At 46.3% G+C, this 16706-nt stretch overlaps 2 protein-coding genes across 2 annotated transcripts in view; one reads left to right on the forward strand and one right to left on the reverse strand.

Moving 5' to 3' along the window:
- ACO2 (aconitase 2) overlaps positions 1 to 5115 on the reverse strand; it is a 56305-nt gene extending 51190 nt beyond the window's left edge. Inside the window, exons 1-2 of the mRNA XM_080811160.1 lie at positions 4975 to 5115; positions 4706 to 4821 (exon numbers count right to left, since the gene is read on the reverse strand). Coding sequence (XP_080667286.1) covers positions 4706 to 4741 — 36 coding nt within the window. The 5' untranslated portion in view covers positions 4742 to 4821; positions 4975 to 5115. The remainder of the gene's footprint in view (positions 1 to 4705; positions 4822 to 4974) is intronic.
- Positions 4967 to 15803, forward strand: PHF5A (PHD finger protein 5A). Its single transcript, XM_080811161.1, has 4 exons — positions 4967 to 5321; positions 5727 to 5750; positions 6278 to 6444; positions 15147 to 15803. Exons 1-4 carry the CDS (start codon positions 5270 to 5272, stop codon positions 15234 to 15236), a joined length of 333 nt encoding a protein of 110 aa, XP_080667287.1. The 5' UTR covers positions 4967 to 5269; the 3' UTR covers positions 15237 to 15803.
- The last annotated feature ends 903 nt before the right edge of the window (positions 15804 to 16706 follow it).

Genomic DNA, 16706 nt, shown 5'->3' on the forward strand with positions numbered 1-16706 from the left:
AAGGGTCACACATTCCATCAACTGAGCCAGCCAGGTGCCCCAATATGGTCCTTATCTCTTATCTTCAACACACTAAGCTCATACCTATATCAGGTGCTTTGCACATGCTGCTCCTACTTGAAATCTCTCCTCCCGGGGCGCCTGGGTGGCTCAGTGGGTTAAAGCCTCTGCCTTCAGCTCGGGTCATGATCCCAGGGTCCTGGGATCGAGCCCCGCATCGGGCTTTCTGCTCAGGGGGGAGCCTGCTTCCCTCTCTCTCTCTCTGCCTGCCTCTCTCCCTACTTGTGATCTCTGTCTGTCAAATAAATAAATAAAATCTTTAAAAAAAAAAAAAAAAAAGAAAGAAAGAAATCTCTCCTCCCAAAACAATGAAGGGCTGGGAGCACCTGGGTGGCTCAATTGGTTAAGCATCTGCCTTCGGCTCAGGTCATGATCTCGGGGTCCTGGGACTGAGCTCCACGTTGGGCTCCCTGCTCTGCGGGGAGTCTGCTTCTCCCTCTCCCTCTGCCCTTCCCCTCACCCACTCATGCTCTCTCTCTCAAATAAATCTTTTTTTTTTTAAGGTTTTATTTACTTGAGAGAGAGAGAGAGAGAGACAGTGAGAGAGGGAACACAAACAGACGGAGTGGGAGAAGGAGAAGTAGGCTTCCCGCTGAGCAGGGAGCCCAATGCGGGGCTGCATCCCATCACCCTGGGATCACGACCAGAGTGGAAGGCAGATGCTTAACAACTGAACCACCCAGGCACCCCTATAAATAAAATCTTAAAAAAAAAAAATACTGAAGGCTGCCTTCTTGTCATTTAAGTAACAGCTCAAATGTCACCTTTTCTGTAGGGCCTTTGCCACCCACCCCAGTTAAAGCCATGTCACATGCCCACCCTGACCCTCTCTACCTCAGGCTTCTATTCTACCTTTCTGGTAGCACTTAGTAGCTACAATGTTGTCTACTTGTTTATCTTCTGTTTGCCCAGAACTACAATATAAGATCCACTATTCTTGTTCCCTATTGCACTCGCAGAGTCTAGAATAGTGTTAGGTATATACTAAAGCTTTCAATGAACGTTTTGGAAACAGCTAGTTCAAAAGGCAACAATGTGCTCCCCTAGTTCTCAAGATGGTGACTCTACTCCCTCTGCCCAAAGTTTAGACTCGAAGTTTGTTGAAGTTTGCTTACTCATCCGTTCAATCATTCATTCATCTACTCAACTCCAGTCACCAGCTGACTACAGGATACCCAAGACCAGACTACAGTGACATTCAACCAGAATGACCCATTTCCTAACTCCCGTGGTGGTGGTGGTGGTGGTTGTTTTAACCTGGCACTTGATAGAGAACTTAACTTCTGCCAAATCTGTCAGACTCCATTGTTGTTAACGGCTGTCTCAGATCTGCATGTCAGGTTACATGATGAGGAACTCAGCAACTCAGCACCTCTCAAGGCAAAACCAAAGACCTAAGAAACATATTTGCAAGCACCCAACCCCTTTTATCTACCATCCACAGTTGTGTGCACACAAATAAAAAATAAACACCAGAGAGTAAATGGGGCTTTTCAAAATGCTGACCTCCATTTTTTTTCTCTGTTTCTAACCTTACAAGCTGGTGACAGGCACTGTTAAACAGTGGAACACTTTCGGAGCGCCTGGGTAGCAGTGGGTAAAGCCTCTGCCTTTGGCTCAGGTCATGATCTCAGGGATCGAGCCCGGGATCAAGCCCCGCGTCGGGCTCTCTGCTCGGGGCCGGGGAGCCTGCTTTCCCCCCTCTCTGCCTGCCTCTCTGCCTACTTGTGATCGCTGTCTGTCAAATAAATAAATAAAATCTTTTAAAAATTTAAAAAAAAAAAACAAAAACAAAAAAAAACCAGTAGAACACTTTCAACTTAAGGAGATCTGTTCTCAGGTAAGGAAGCATTAACAGTACCCTGGTGGATAGGCTGAGTCTTGATGCCAAAGGGAAGCAGTATAGCACAGGTGCTAGGAACTCAGGCTCTGGAATCAAAAAGGTACCAAAAAAAAAAAGGGTACAGATTCAAATCACACATGCTAATGACTAGTGATAAGGCCCTAGGCAAGTTTATTTCATGTTACTTAGCTTAATTGCACTTAATTATATAGCCCTTACTAGGTACAGGGAGGGTTCTAGTTTGCAACTATAATACAATAATCAAATAAACCAGATGTACTATCATTATCTGTATCTTACTGGTGAGGGAACAGGTACAGAGAGGTCAAGTAATCAGCCCAGTCATGGCTGGGGAATATTAGAGTCAGCTTTCAGGTCCCGGTGGTATGATGTCAGAACCCAGTTCTTAAGCATCATACTGTGTTTCTTCTCCAATCCTGTTTCTTCGTCTATTAGAGCCAATAGGTCTGCCTTATCTCACGGCATCATGTGGGATTACTGGCACACAGTAAAGTAAATGTTAGGTACTCTTAATGGCAGTAGAAACTGCCAGCATTCTAGTATTTACCTCCACCTTTGGTCCAGCTAAGGGCAGAAGAAAAATATTTTGGCTGAGAAAGATTTTCAAGGCCCTCTGCAGGAATACACATTGACTATATAATAGAATATAGTATGGTAGAAGAATAGAGTAGAAGTTCCACGAGAATGGGAACTGTCTGCTTTGCTTATCATTGTATTGGAAGCAAGTGGTGGGTACTCAATGAATGTGCACGGAATGAGGTCGGACTAAATTGAATGCATGGGCAGGGTTCTGCAGACATGACAACTAAAGCAGGACCATCACTTCTTAAATGTAGCTAAATACAAAAGAGGTAAATTTACAAGGTTCTCAGAGGACAGTGTTAGCAGGCCATTAATTAAGATAGCTTGGCTACTGAGAGGCAGTGTGGTATACGGCTTTTCATTCATCTTAGCTGAATGAATAAACGAGGACACCTGGATTTTAATCCTGACTCTGCTACTGGAAGTCACCCAGGCTCCCAAGGTCTTAGATTATCCATCTGTAAAAGAGGAGGATGGACTACATGATGATCAAAAACAAATATATTCCATTTTCTTATCACTTCATAACAATCTGAATGGAACCAAGTACTCAGCAAGCATTTGTCAATGAAGATCATCCCCAATGATCTGTCAGGTGAGGAAACTAGAATCCAAAAGTAATTTGCTCAAGGTCACAGGGTCAGGAAAGAATATGAACTATGGCCCAGATCTCTTTCTATACTGGTCTAACACTAAAAGCTTTCCAAAATCCTTTTTTTAAAAAATACTGTGATATTAGTCCTCTCTTCCAAGATCACTAAATCTGTAATCATTTAACCATCAAATAATACTGCCTGACTTCACTGCATCATGGGGCAGCAGGATCAGGAAAAAACAACGACCTTTCTTTCTACATCATGAACCTAGAAAATCAAAAGTTCTAAAGAGAAAATTAGGGCAAACCCCTTGTCTTTGTCCAAAATTGAGAGATGAGAAGTATTTAAGACAAACGATGATTTCATTTTAAACCATATGGTCTAAATTTAAGCAATGTGATTTCAAAAAAAAAAAAAAAAGCAAACCTTAGTAACACAATGCTTCCTGAAAGTATAGCACATAACTTCTTTAATTTTATAATCAAAGCTATGCCACTTGATTCAAAGCAGGGTCACAAAGTTAAACGTAAAAGGTTGTCAGAGAATGTCTACTTTATTGCTTGCTTTATTTTTATTAATAAAATATATGCTTGACATTGAAACTTTCCATATAACACCTTCCTAGTGTTGTCAAATTAGGAGTGAAGAAAACCATCTGGCAGTCGCAGTCAATTTTCTAGATGGTTCATAACAGAAGAGTCAAGGTCAAACTGTTGAGTCTCTTCATCCTCCTACCTCCTAAATGAAAAGCAACTAACTGAGCTCAAAATACTCTATACTGGTACTCTCACAAATACAATGTCAGCTCAAGGATCACACTCTGGTTTAGAGAAAACAGGCTGACATGAACAAGAACAAAAGGGTAAATAGGGCAGATGCTCCAAACAGCACCTCGGTGACACTCAAGAGAGCACAAACTTTCACCTACTTTCTAGCAGTTTTGTAGCCTATCCAATGGGAATTATATCACCAGATGATTATATGAATCAAATGATAAGATGAGGAATTAAAACAGCCTTGCAATCTTGCAAAGATGAGAGACTACTGCTACCATTACTATTTACTATGTCTGGGCCAAGAAAGTCCCCTCGCATTCTTGGCTGTATGTTCCGCAGGAGCCTTTTAAAATGGAACAGGGTACCAGTCTCGTCTACAGTCTCCGGGCCTGGCAATCGTAGAAGCCCCTGGCTAGCAGGGCTCTGCTGCCTAGAGACGGGAAGTGAGGCCTTCAGACTCTGGGCCTAGCGGGCTCCACAACGACCGCGCCCCCCAGTCACCTTGTCCTCACCTTGAGGAACGGAAAGACACCCTACAAGAAAGCGGAGTGGAGTCCTCAGAAAGGGGTGCCTCCACTCTTCACCTGACAGCCGCTGCTTGGACCTACGCTTCCCACGGGGCGGGGACAGGACTGGGAGAGCGGAGCCGGGGACGCCTTGACCTCGGGCGCGGGAGGAGCGGACACCCGCGCTAGGCCCGCGGCCCGGACAGGTCCACGAAAAGTCGGCGGGAGGTCGGGCCCGCCTCGCCTTGCCTCGCCCAAAGCCGCAGGCTCAGTAGGAGGCTCCCCGCCCTCGTGAACCCAGAGGGCCCTGAGCTCGCTCACCTGCAGCCGGGTCACCAGTAGGCTGTAAGGCGCCATTTTGTGCACTGACAAAGATGAGGTCGCGTAAAGATGACGTGAACCACGGCGTATTTAAAGCATTGGGGCAGAGGCGTGGCCTGGAAGAAAAACGCGTAACGGTAAAGGCGGGGCCTCGGTAGAGGGACGAGAGCGCGGGGAGCGCATTGGGCGGAGCTCCCGTGTTAGAAACGGAGGCCTGAAGGGAAAAGAGCTGCATAAAAACACTTGGCGGAAGTAAATACCAGACATACAGATGTGCTATCGAAGGGCGAATTTCAGTTGTCTCTTCCATCCAAATCTGGGAAAGGCAATTTTTTTAGTGATTTCCATGCATCTGCCAGGACCTGGCTCCCAAACCCCGACGGAAACTCCTTTATTTTTTAACTTAAGGCTTAGATCACGCGAGAGCGAGCGCGGGCGAGCGAGCGCGAGCGGGTCTTGATGGAACCTGGAGAACCAATCACGGCGACCGGGGGGCTGGAAAATGGAGGTTAAAGGTCGGACGGAAGTTCTCGAAGCTTCCGGTGGCCGGCTTGCGCTGCAACTATGGCTAAACATCATCCGGATTTGATTTTCTGCCGCAAGCAGGCTGGTGTTGGTGAGGCAGCTTCCTGCCCCCCGGCTGTCAGGGTGGGGACGGTGTCAGGAACTGGGGGGTGGGGGGTGGTCAGAGGTTCCGATCTCATCCTTAGGGTTTTGCCTCGGAGGCGCCACGTTTCCCGCCTCACGGTTGGTAGCATGGGAGCGCGCGCGTTTGTGGTCTCTGATGCAAAGAGGGCGGCGGGAGTGAGATCCGAGGAAGCTCAGATTGCCCAGGACCTGGGAACGGTCTGAGAAGGGTGTGGGTTTGCTTCGGATGGAAGCTTACGGTGAGGGTTAGATGGATAGGAGCCCTTCGAGCTCACTGCAGTCCCTGCTGTGTCGCCACCCCAGACTCGAGGATCTTTCCCCTCTTCGTCAAAACCAATTCTAATTGTACTCTTTACCATCTTTGATCCTGCAGCCATCGGAAGACTGTGTGAAAAATGTGAGTGGAACACGCCCTCCCAAACACCCTACTCCTTCCCCTCACAGTTTGTTTAAAGCCAGCAAGCGGGCATTTCCAGCAGTGCCACAAAGAAGGTTTTGGGTAGATGTGCCTGGAAGTTTGTGAACATTGAGTACCAGGCTGCAACCAAAGCCTCTCCATCTCTCCGTTGCAACTTGCACATTTTAAACATTATGTTTGGGTTTTTGAGAAAATCTGTAGCTTTGGCCAGGAGATCGCCTGACCCCGTCCCCAAAAGACCTATACACAGTTCTTTGCCAGTAATGATGGAGACTTCTTGTCTATGAGGTGATGTTCTAATCTCTTTATATATTAGTTGGTTAACTTATGTGTTGAAGGGGTTGAGATGGACACTGGGTTAGCTGAGTTTTGTAATACCAAAATAGAGGGTCCTAAAGTCACTAGCAGGTGGAGATCACTGTATTTCCCCCCCATAGCAGGAGCAGGGCAGTAGACTTAAGGAGGTACTCGTATGTGGGCGTAATTCCATTCTCTCTTCTTCCCAGGTGATGGCAAGTGTGTGATCTGTGACTCCTACGTGCGTCCTTGCACTCTGGTGCGCATATGTGATGAGTGTAATTACGGCTCTTACCAGGGGCGCTGTGTGATCTGTGGAGGCCCTGGAGTCTCGGATGCCTATTATTGTAAGGAGTGCACCATCCAGGAGAAGGATGTGAGTGTAAACTAAGCTTTCCATCTGATCTTTGCTGCTTTTATTTAGTAACTTGCCAACCAGGGCAAACTCCTATGGCCCGTAGAGATTACTATGTTCAGCTAGGCACGCAGGTTATAATTTCCTCAAGTTCTGTGAGGTCAGCTGGGTGTCGTCCAATAAAATGCAGTTATTTTGCATCAAGGGCTGAAATGCAGCACAAGCAAAACTTTGTCAACGTCAGCAATTTGGAGAGCCCTCTCTCTACTCCTTTGATGTCTCTAATTATTCTTTTTTTTTTAAAGATTTTATTTATTTATTTGACAGGCAGAGATCACAAGTAGGCAGAGAGGTGGGCAGAGAGAGAGAGAGAGAGGAAGGGAAGCAGGCTCTCTGCTGAGCAGAGAGCCCGACGCGGGGCTCGATCCCAGGACCCTGAGATCATGACCTGAGCTGAAGGCAGAGGCTTTAACCCACTGAGCCACCCAGGTGCCCCTATTCTTTTTTTTTTTTTTAAGCTTATTTATTTATTTGACAGACAGATCACAAGTAGGCAGAGACAGGTGCAGAGAGAGAGAAGGGGAAGCAGGCTCCCTGCTGAGCAGAGAGCCCGACTTGGGGCTCGATCCCAGGACCCTGAGACCATGACCTGAGCCGAAGGCAGAGGCTTAACCCACTGAGCCACCCAGGCACACCTCTGATTATCCTTCAGAAACAATATCCTGGGCTCCTGGGTGGCTCAATGGGTTAAAGCCTCTGCCTTCGGCTCAGGTCATGATCCCAGAGTCCTGGGATCGAGCCCCGCATTGGGCTCTCTGCTCAGCAGGGACCCTGCTTCCTCCTCTCTCTGCCTGTCTCTCTGCCTACTTGTGATCTCTCTCTCTGTAAAATGAATAAATAAAATCTTTAAAAAAAAAAAAAGAAAGAAACAATATCCTGCCTTTGTGAGTCCAGGCACAGTGCACAGTATGTAATAGCTGCTCAGTCATTTTCTTTCCTATCGTGAAAGATTGTTTGAGTGGATGTGGTGACAGTTGAATTTGGGACACCTCAAGTTGATTTCCACTTTAACTGGCTAAAGAATGCCTTTGGGCTCATAGTGCAGGATTGTGATTCTGTCTCGTGACATTTTTGTTCCTTGACATTGTGTAGTGGCAGTGGCTAGTTATTCAGTTTCTTTAGTCAAATGCCAGGATAGGGGGCTTGTAGATCTATAATAAAAGCAAGTTTTACTGTTTTTGTTTAGGTTGGAAGCAGGAGCCTTCTTAGAGGGTGGGGACTGTGAATCTGCTTGTTTTCTTCTTCTTATGTATGACACAGTAAAAAGTGTGGGGACGCCCGGGTGGCTCGGTTGGTTAGGCGTCTGCCTTCGGCTCAGGTCATGATCCCAGGACCATTTATGAGCTGACTGACAGACTGTAAAATGGGGATAACGTGGGACGCCTGGGTGGCTCAGTCAGTTAAGCGTCTGCCTTTGCCTCAGGTCATGATCCCAGGGTCTTGGGATGGAGTCCCACATTGGGCTCCTTGATCAGCGGGGGGCCCGCTTCTCTCTCCGCCTGCTGTGCCACTTCTCCTGCTTGTGCTCTCTCTCTGACAAATAAACAAAATCTTTTAAAAAAAATTTTTTTAAGTGTCATAATAGTATGACTAATAGAAGGTCCCTGATTACCTAAATCTAGGGTAAGGCAAAAGATCCATGAGGGATACCATGGTGGCTCAGAGTGAGGAGCCAGCTCGTGGTTTCAGCTCATGTCTTGATCTCAGGGTCCTGGAATCTAGCTGGGGTCAGGCTTGCGCGCAGCAGGGAGTCCGCGTGAGGCTTCTCTGCCCCCCCTGCTCCTTCCCCCTCTCATGGGAGCACATCCTCTGTCAAATAAATAAATCTTGTTTTTAATTCTTTCTCTTTTTTTAAGATTTTATTTGACAGAGAGGGTGCTCCTGTGCACACACAGGTACGTGCCTGCACAACAGCCCCAGCAGGGGGAGCTGCAGAGGGAGAGGGAGAAGCAGGCTCCAGGATGAGAGGAAGCCTGATGCGGGACTGGATGGCGGGATCGTGACCGGAGCTGAAGGCAGACGCTCAACTGACTGAGCCACCCAGGCGCCCCTCAAATAAATCTTAAAAGAAAAAAAAGACACATGATTCTTAACGTTCCCACGTACACAGTAGGTAGTTTACAGATGTCATCCTTTATTCTTCACAATAACTTTGTTAAATAGGGATTATTGTTACCCCCTTTTTTTTTTTTAGATTTTATTTATTTATTTATCAGAGAGAGAGAGAGCGCGCGCGAGCACAAGCAGGGGGAGCAGCAGGCTGAGGGAGAAGCAGGTTCCCTGCTGAGCAAGTAGCCCCATGTAGGACTCCATCCGAGGAAGCCAGGATCATGACCTAAGCCAAAGGCAGACGCTTAACTGACTAAGCCACCCAGGCGTCCCATGTTATCCCCATTTTACAGTCTGTCACCAGCTATTAAATGGCAGGCACAGATTGTCTGACTAAACCTTGTGGTGTCCCCATTACACCTTATCATCCTTTCGTCAGTCCTTCTGGGAGGATGTGCCCATGTTGAGTAGAAACACGCAGCCTCCTGAGTCTGTATATTTGGAGCCTGTCTAGCCCCAGGAAGGGAGACGTATCTGGCCAGATGAGACTGTTTCTAACACCATTATGTCTTCTAATTTTTTAGGGAGGTGAGAAAGGACATAGATAAAAGACCAAAAACATAATTTCAATTGGTGATTTGAACATTACCCTGTCCTGAACTCTGATTTGCATTTGTCTTTGTGTGTCAAAGCATATCTTTATCCATCTGACCCACCAACTGGGTTGTACCGCTTTAGAGAAAGGACCTTGGTTTCGCTATTTATCTCTCTTTTCCCACGTCCTTGGTATAGTGTCTGGTATGTATTACAAGCATGGTCCACATTTTGGTGCTTCCTCTGTAAGCCATCCACGTAGTGCCCCATGTAAAGTGTCTGGTATACAATAAGTATTTGATATTTATTTATTTATTTATTTATTTATTTTTAAAAGATGTTATTTGTTTATTTGACAGAGATCACAAGTAGGCAGAGAGGCAGGCAGACAGAGTGGGGAAGCAGGCTCCCTGCTGAGCAGAGAGCCCGATGCGGGGCTTGATCCCAGGACCCTGGGATCATGACCTGAGCTGAAGGCAGAGGCTTTAACCCACTGAGCCACCCAGGCGCCCCAGTATTTGATATTTATAATCTGTAAGCAGGGAAACCACGGGAAGGCAACGGCAACGATGAGAAAACATGAATAGGTCTTAAACTAGCTACAGAGTCCATAAGGACATTTTTTTGAACGTCTGCATGGTTGTAGCTGGAGTTCTTGTCTGGAATAAGCTTGTAACCAGAGTGCTTAATAAATGTTAATTACCGTCTGACTTGTCTGCATGTGGTACGTCAACTGATACCTTGGGATCTTTGTGCTTCGTTCCATTCCTGAGAATTATTCTAGACATCACTCCGTCTACTTCATGATGTATAGGAGTGTTCCGAGGATACTTGAGACGGTGTCTTGCTTACGTTTACTCAGCAGTAGTTTCCAAAGGACACAGAGCAGTTTGGTGACATGATCCAGCCTCTCAGCCTACAGATCTTCATGGAGATTAAGTCCTTCAGACTTTTTTCCTAGGCGGAAATCCTGCCACCAAAGCAAGCGAGTTCTCATACTCCTCTTCCTGCCATTTTCGTAATTTATAAGGCAATTAGACCCGTGGACTAAAAGGGTGTTCTCACTTAGTTTTTCAGCATCAAGAATACTCAGGGGTCCTGTCTGGGGCCACTGCTGCCGGAGGACTCATTTGTAGTTTCTTACAGTGCAGCATCATACTGATCTGATGTCTCTTTAACCTTCGATTTATCTCTTTTACTTACATTTTCTTCAGCTCTCCCGACCAGGAGACAAGGAGAGTAGCCAGAAACATTCGTAGAGCTCTTGCTGTGTGCCCCAAGCTGTGCTGAACATTCTTTTTCGACAGGTCTTTGTGATACAAACGAGAAACTAAAGCTTCCAGATGTTAAGCTACTTGGCCCAAAGATCACATGGCTAATCAGTGGCAGATCCAGGCCTAGAACCCAAGTTGTCTGGCTCCCCGTTTCTCGGGTTTTTCATTTCACTATTGCACCCCCCAAGAGAAAAGTTAAAATTCAAATTATATTTTCTCTCTAATGAGAGAAATTAAGTCCTAAGGAATAAGATTTCATTGGGTGAGGATAAACACAAACCGTTAATATTGAAGATGGTTTCATCACCTTTAAGAATGGGTGGTCAGGGGGCGCTTGGGTGGCTCAGTGGATTGGGCCTCTGCCTTCGGCTCGGGTCATGATCCCCCGGTCCTGGGATTGAGTCCTGCATCCGGCTCTCTGCTCAGCAGGGAGCCTGCTTCCTCCACTCTCTGCCTGCCTCTCTGCCTACTTGTAATCTCTGTCAAATAAAATAAAATCTTAAAAAAAAAGAATGGGTGGTCAGAGTCAAAGCATTTCCTCAAACCAGGGCACTGTGTTGCTCTTCTCAGGGTGGTCAAGGATGTGCCTCTCCCTCTCGCTATTTACATCATTCTCTTCCCCCTGTTTAGTGAACAGCAGAGCCATTAGACTGGGAAAAAAAGATACTTGGTACTTTTCAAAATTAATTCAGAAATTTACCTCCTTTACAACTTCTTCTTTTTTTTTTTTTTTGTTAAGATTTTATTTATTTATTTATTTATTTGACAGATCACAAGTAGGCAGAGACAGAGGGGAAAGCAGGCTCCCTGCTGAGCAGAGAGCCCAACACAAGACTTGATCCCAGAACCCTGGGATCATGACCTGAGCCGAAGGCAGAGGCTTAACCCACTGAGCCACCAAGGCGCCCCCCTCCTTACAACTTCTTTTTCTTCTTTAAGATTTTATTTATTTATTTGACAGACAGAGATCACAGGTAAGCAGAGAGGCAGGCAGAGAGAGAGGGAAGCAGGCTCCCCGCTGAGCAGAGAGCCCCATTCGGGGCTTGATCTCAGGACCCTGGGATCATGACCTGAGCCAAAGGCAGAGGCTTTAACCCACTGAGCCACCCAGGCACCCCCCTACTTAAAACTTCTTAAAACCATGGGAAGGTTTTGGGTTTTGCCTCTGGGAAGCCCGAGTAGTAAAAACACCAGACTAGGAGGGGAAAAGTCCATGTTCAAGTCTTTGCTTTGCTGCAAACATGTGGGTAGCATTGGGGAATATTCTCTCCAAAAAGGAAGTAATATCCCTGTTATTTCATGGATGCAGTTATAGAGAGCTTAAAGGCCTTTCAGATGGAAAACATGATAGTATTGTTAAGGTCCCCGCCAATGTGCAGTGTGGTTTTCACAGTATCGTTATTCACTAAACAGTTGTCAAAAGAATGAACAACAAACATTTAGGGGCCTGGCTGGCTCAGTAAAGCGTGTGACTCTTGATCTCAGAGTCTTTTTTTTTTTTTTTTTTCAAAGATTTTATTTATTTATTTGACAGAGATCACAAGTAGGCAGAGAGGCAGGCAGAGGGAGAGGGAGAAGCGGGCTCCCTGCTGAGCAGAGAGCCCGATGCGGGGCTCGATCCCAGGACCCTGGAATCATGACCTGAGCCGAAGGCAGAGGCTTTAACCCACTGAGCCACCCAGGCGCCCCTGTATTTTTATTTTTAAGATTTGCTGCTTTGAGTGAGAGAGAGAGAGCACAAGCAGGGAGGAGGGGCAGAGCGATAAGCAGGCTCCCCACTGAGCAGGGAGCCTGACATGGGGCTTGATCCCAGGACCCCAAGATCATGACCTGAGTCAAAGGCAGACACCTGACTGAGCACCCCCGCAGGTACCCCAGTTATTTTGTTTTTCTGATCTCAGATTTTTCTTAATTGCCTTTTCCTACATTTCAGTTTTGTATAGATTTCCATTTGGTGTGTTGTATTTTGGTAATGATAAGTGTTGGATTTAAAATATTACTTGGGGGACGCCTGGGTGGCTCAGTTGGTTGAGCAGCTGCCTTCGGCTCAGGTCATGATCCCAGCGTCCTGGGATCGAGTCCCGCATCGGGCTCCTTGCTCGGCAGGGAGCCTGCTTCTCCCTCTGACTCTGCCTGCCACTCTGTCTCCCTGTGCTCTCTCGCTCTTTCTCTCTCTGACAAATAAATAAATAAAATCTTTAAAAAAAAAAAAAAAATAAAATAAAATAAAATATTACTTGGGTCGCCTGGGTGGCTCAGCCAGTTAAGCTTCAACTCTAGATTTTTTTTTTTTTAAAGATTTTATTTATTTATTTGACAGACAGAGATCACAAGTAGGCAGAGAGACAGGCAGAGAGAGAAGGTGGGGAAGCAGGCTCCCTGCTGAGCAGAGAGCCCGATGTGGGGCTCCATCCCAGGACCCTGAGATCATGACCTGAGCCGAAGACAGAGGCTTTAACCCACTGAGCCACCCAGGTGCCCCAAGTATTTTTTTTTTCCAAAGATTTTTTATTTATTTATTTGACAGAGATCACAAGTAGGCAGAGAGTGAGGAAGGGAAGCAGGCTTCCTGCCAAGCAGAGAGCCCGATGCGGGGCTCAATCCCAGGACTCTGGGATCTTGACCTAAGGCAGAGGCTTTAACCCACTGAGCCACCCAGGCGCCCCACCCCAAGTATTTTTTAAAATATCCCTTAGCTCAGCTCACAAATACTCCCTTGTATCATACTCTAAGGTTTCTTTTGTTTCTTGTTTCTTCTTAAGATTTTTTTTTTTTTAAGTAGTCTTTATGCCCAGCATGGGGCTCTAACTCACAGCCCTGAGATCATGACCTGGACTGAGCCAGCCAGGCGCCCCCATCCTCCAAGATTGTTTTTTTTTTTTTAAGAGTTTATTTATTTGGGGCGCCTGGGTGGCTCAGTGGGTTAAAGCCTCTGCTTTCGGCTCAGGTCATGTTCGCAGGGTCCTGGGATCAAGCCCCACATGGGGCTCTCTGCTCGGCGGGGGGCCTGCTTCCCTTCCTCTCTCTCTCTCTGCCTGCCTCTCTGCCTGCTTGTGAGCTCTGTCTGTCAAATAAATAAATAAACTCTTTTTTTTAAAAAAAGAGTTTATTTATTTATTTGAGAAAGAGAGCACAAGAGAGGGGAGGGGCAGAGGGAGAAGCAGACTCCCGACTGAGCAGGAAGCCCGATGCAGGGCTCAATCCCAGGACTCTGGGATCATGACGTGAGCCATTAAATGCTTAATGGACTGAGCCACCCAGGCGCCCCAGCCTCCAAGATTTCTTAACAGTCCTTCCTTCTTCCTCTTGCTGCTGTCCATTTACAGGCATATTCAACAAAAGCCAGCCAGTTCCAGAGAGCACATCCTCACCTCACACAGTATTGGTAGAATCTGGGGATAAGTCAGTAAGGCAATAATAAGCCTAAACAGGCTATCCTAGCACAAAATTTCATAGCATGTCTAAAGATAAAGAGCTTAGAGCACCCGGGTGTTTGGTATCAGGCCACTTCCACCATAAGAGGCAGGTTCACCCTCATTTGAACCAGAACTTTCAGTACAGATTACACAGCCTGAGTTCACATCGGGAGCTGTTGGTGGGGCTGGGCACATTCCCTGGCTCCCTCAGCACACTGAACTCGTCAGACCGTAGTCCTCAAAGTAATACATACTACATGTTTTTAGAAAATAATGAGATGTTATTGTTGGCTTTGTGTGTTCCTAGAGATTTTTGTATGGTGTTGACATTGGTCCCCCAAAAGAGGTATCGCCTAAGTTAGAAATGCGATGTCTAAGAACTTGATCAATTAATTCATTCTAAAGTCCAGTGTCCCAGGGAGCAACCTCCTTTGATAGCAGTTTTTAATAAAATCAGGCCTGTGAAGGTTTTATTCTAGTAGCATCTTCCCCAGTTTTCCTCCCATCATGCCCGAGCAACTTATGTAGTCATCATCATTTCTGCAGAACCCAGCTTCCCAGGGGCTTCACTAAAACCACTCAAGCTCACAGAATGGCCAGGGGAACATGTCATAACAAATCAGAGTACAGACCTTCAGTAGCCATCTTTAGCACAGGGGCAGTCTTCCCCCAAGACCATGTGTCAAATTAAATGAATTAATAAGGACACATCAAGCCCAATTTCCTCCTATGGTATTTAACATGTAAAGTACTATCTCCTAAAGCCTGTAGGTTTTTTGCCTTGTGGTCTTCTCTTTCTTGAGATACTGGAGGAGAGCTAGAGAGCTTGATCTATAGAGGATCATTATAGGTTTTTTACCTCTCACTTGAAGAAAACCCTTTGGAATCTTAAGAGTTAAATTCTACCTCAGCTACATCACATTTGCGACAGAAGTGGGCTGAGAATCCAGCATTTTAAGTGTAGGCCTCCCTGGCTGGAGAGTGGAATAAATTCTTGATGATTGACTAGGATAACTGAACAGATAAGGTAAATGGCCAAACCCACTGATCCAAAAGTTATTTTTTTTTTAAAGATTTTATTTATTTATTTAACAGTCAGAGATCACAAGTAGGCAGAGATACGGGCGGGGGCGGAGGGAAGCAGGCTCCCTGCTGAGCAGAGAGCCCGATGCGGGGCTCAATCCCAGGACCCCAAGATCATGACCTGAGCCGAAGGCAGAAGCTTTAACCCACTGAGCCAGCCAGGTGCCCCCCAAAAGTTATTTTTATCTTCAGTCCCTCTCAGTTCAGACTCAGAGGCTTTTAACAACTTCTCTATCCTGTTTTCCAGAGAGATGGTTGCCCAAAGATTGTCAACTTGGGGAGCTCTAAGACCGATCTCTTCTATGAACGCAAAAAGTACGGCTTCAAGAAGAGGTGATTGGTGGATGGCCTCTCCCCCCCACCCCCCAGCTGTTGCAGCTGCCAGAAAAGATGGCGACCACCACCAGCGCAGAGGGAGGAGAGCGCTCGTCCGGGGGCCCCCCTCCACCTTTCCTCCTCTTACCGGGACACGCGATAGCGACGGAAAAGGAATCTTCAGACCCCACTCTGGCAGACCAGAGCGGAGAAAAATGGATAGATTGGCTCATGGTTTTCCTTGAATTCAAGAAACAAGCGTGTTTTCCCAAATGGCTATGTTCTCTCTATACCAAGAGCTGCTGCTGCTGCTTTAACACCAAGAGCTTCTGAAACAGGAATGATACCATCTCAGTCTTCTGTTTGAGGAATTAACTGTGACGCTACCGCAGTGAGAGGCCTGTTCTTGGCAGCAGCCCTGATGGAGGAGACATCTGCCGGGTGGGGGGAGCTCTCGGAACAATCAGCGTGGGCACTGAGTCTTGTAACACTTAGCAGGTGCTGCCTGTTCATGTGATTTTCCTTCTAAGAACTTGGAAACCCTTTCTGTTGCTGTTGTGTGAATAAAGCAGGTGTTTCTTTTCTGGTACTCGGTCACAGTCCCGATTTAAGTTTGGCTCTAGGAATTTATTTTAGTCACCCAGGAATTTGTGATTCAGGATAGACGTCTTGGGATTCATCAACCACCGTGTTCTCTTAGTATTGCTGGAAGGGATTCTGAACCATCGGTGCCCTTCATTATAGAGAAATCAAGGTTTTTAGAAGCTATTTTTTCTTCCTGTTCAGCTTTAATTTGAACTGAAGAAATGACTTCTGATAATGGTCACAGGAATGAGACAAAATGTGTTCAAATTGATGAGTTCGGAGAACAGAAATTGGTTGATAAGTTACACAAATCCAGACATACTCTTTACCCTAACACATCTATACGTTTTGCCTACTAGAGGTCATCAGCAGGTTATCCGAAAGAGGCACAAACATAATTTGAGGTTGAGTCAAGCGGTCTTTGACACCATGGACTTGAAACAGGTTTTGAGTCCTTAGGAATATTGGGGCTTGGTCCAAGTTACACTGAAATTTAGCAGCAAAGGCAAGGGGGGAAAAATTACAGTCTTCTGACTATTTGTCAGAGCTTTGTTTAGGATCAACAGAACACCTGATTCGTTGGGATTTATTGAGGGTCAAAAATTAAAATATAAAATAATCTCTGCCTTCAAGAAATTTCATGATGAAGGCAGCCAGAAACAGAATAACCCAGGGAGGATGCACAAAGGAAGGTTCTTAGCCTTGGTTGGGGGCACCTCTGGAAAACCAGTGGAAGGTCATAGCCACGGGGGGCAACGATAAAGCTTTCCCATCTCCTCTCCTACCACTCTTCACACTGTAGCCACTGGGGCTCATTTCAGTTCCTCAACCGCTGGTTTGCCTCCCGCTCAGTACTTTTTACCTATTCAGTGCTCTCTAATGCTCGTGCCCCTTTTGTCCAGCTGTT

Source organism: Martes martes (genome assembly GCF_963455335.1).
Source record: "Martes martes genome assembly, chromosome: 8".
Classification (NCBI taxonomy): domain Eukaryota; kingdom Metazoa; phylum Chordata; class Mammalia; order Carnivora; family Mustelidae; genus Martes; species Martes martes.

Coding starts and splice junctions, on each gene's coding strand:
- PHF5A (XM_080811161.1), top strand. CDS start 5,270: ATGGCTAAACATCATCCGGATTTGATTTTCTGCCGCAAGCAGGCTGGT. Junction 5,751..6,277: donor CGGAAGACTGTGTGAAAAAT/GTGAGTGGAACA, acceptor TCTTCTTCCCAG/GTGATGGCAAGTGTGTGATC. Junction 6,445..15,146: donor GCACCATCCAGGAGAAGGAT/GTGAGTGTAAAC, acceptor CCTGTTTTCCAG/AGAGATGGTTGCCCAAAGAT.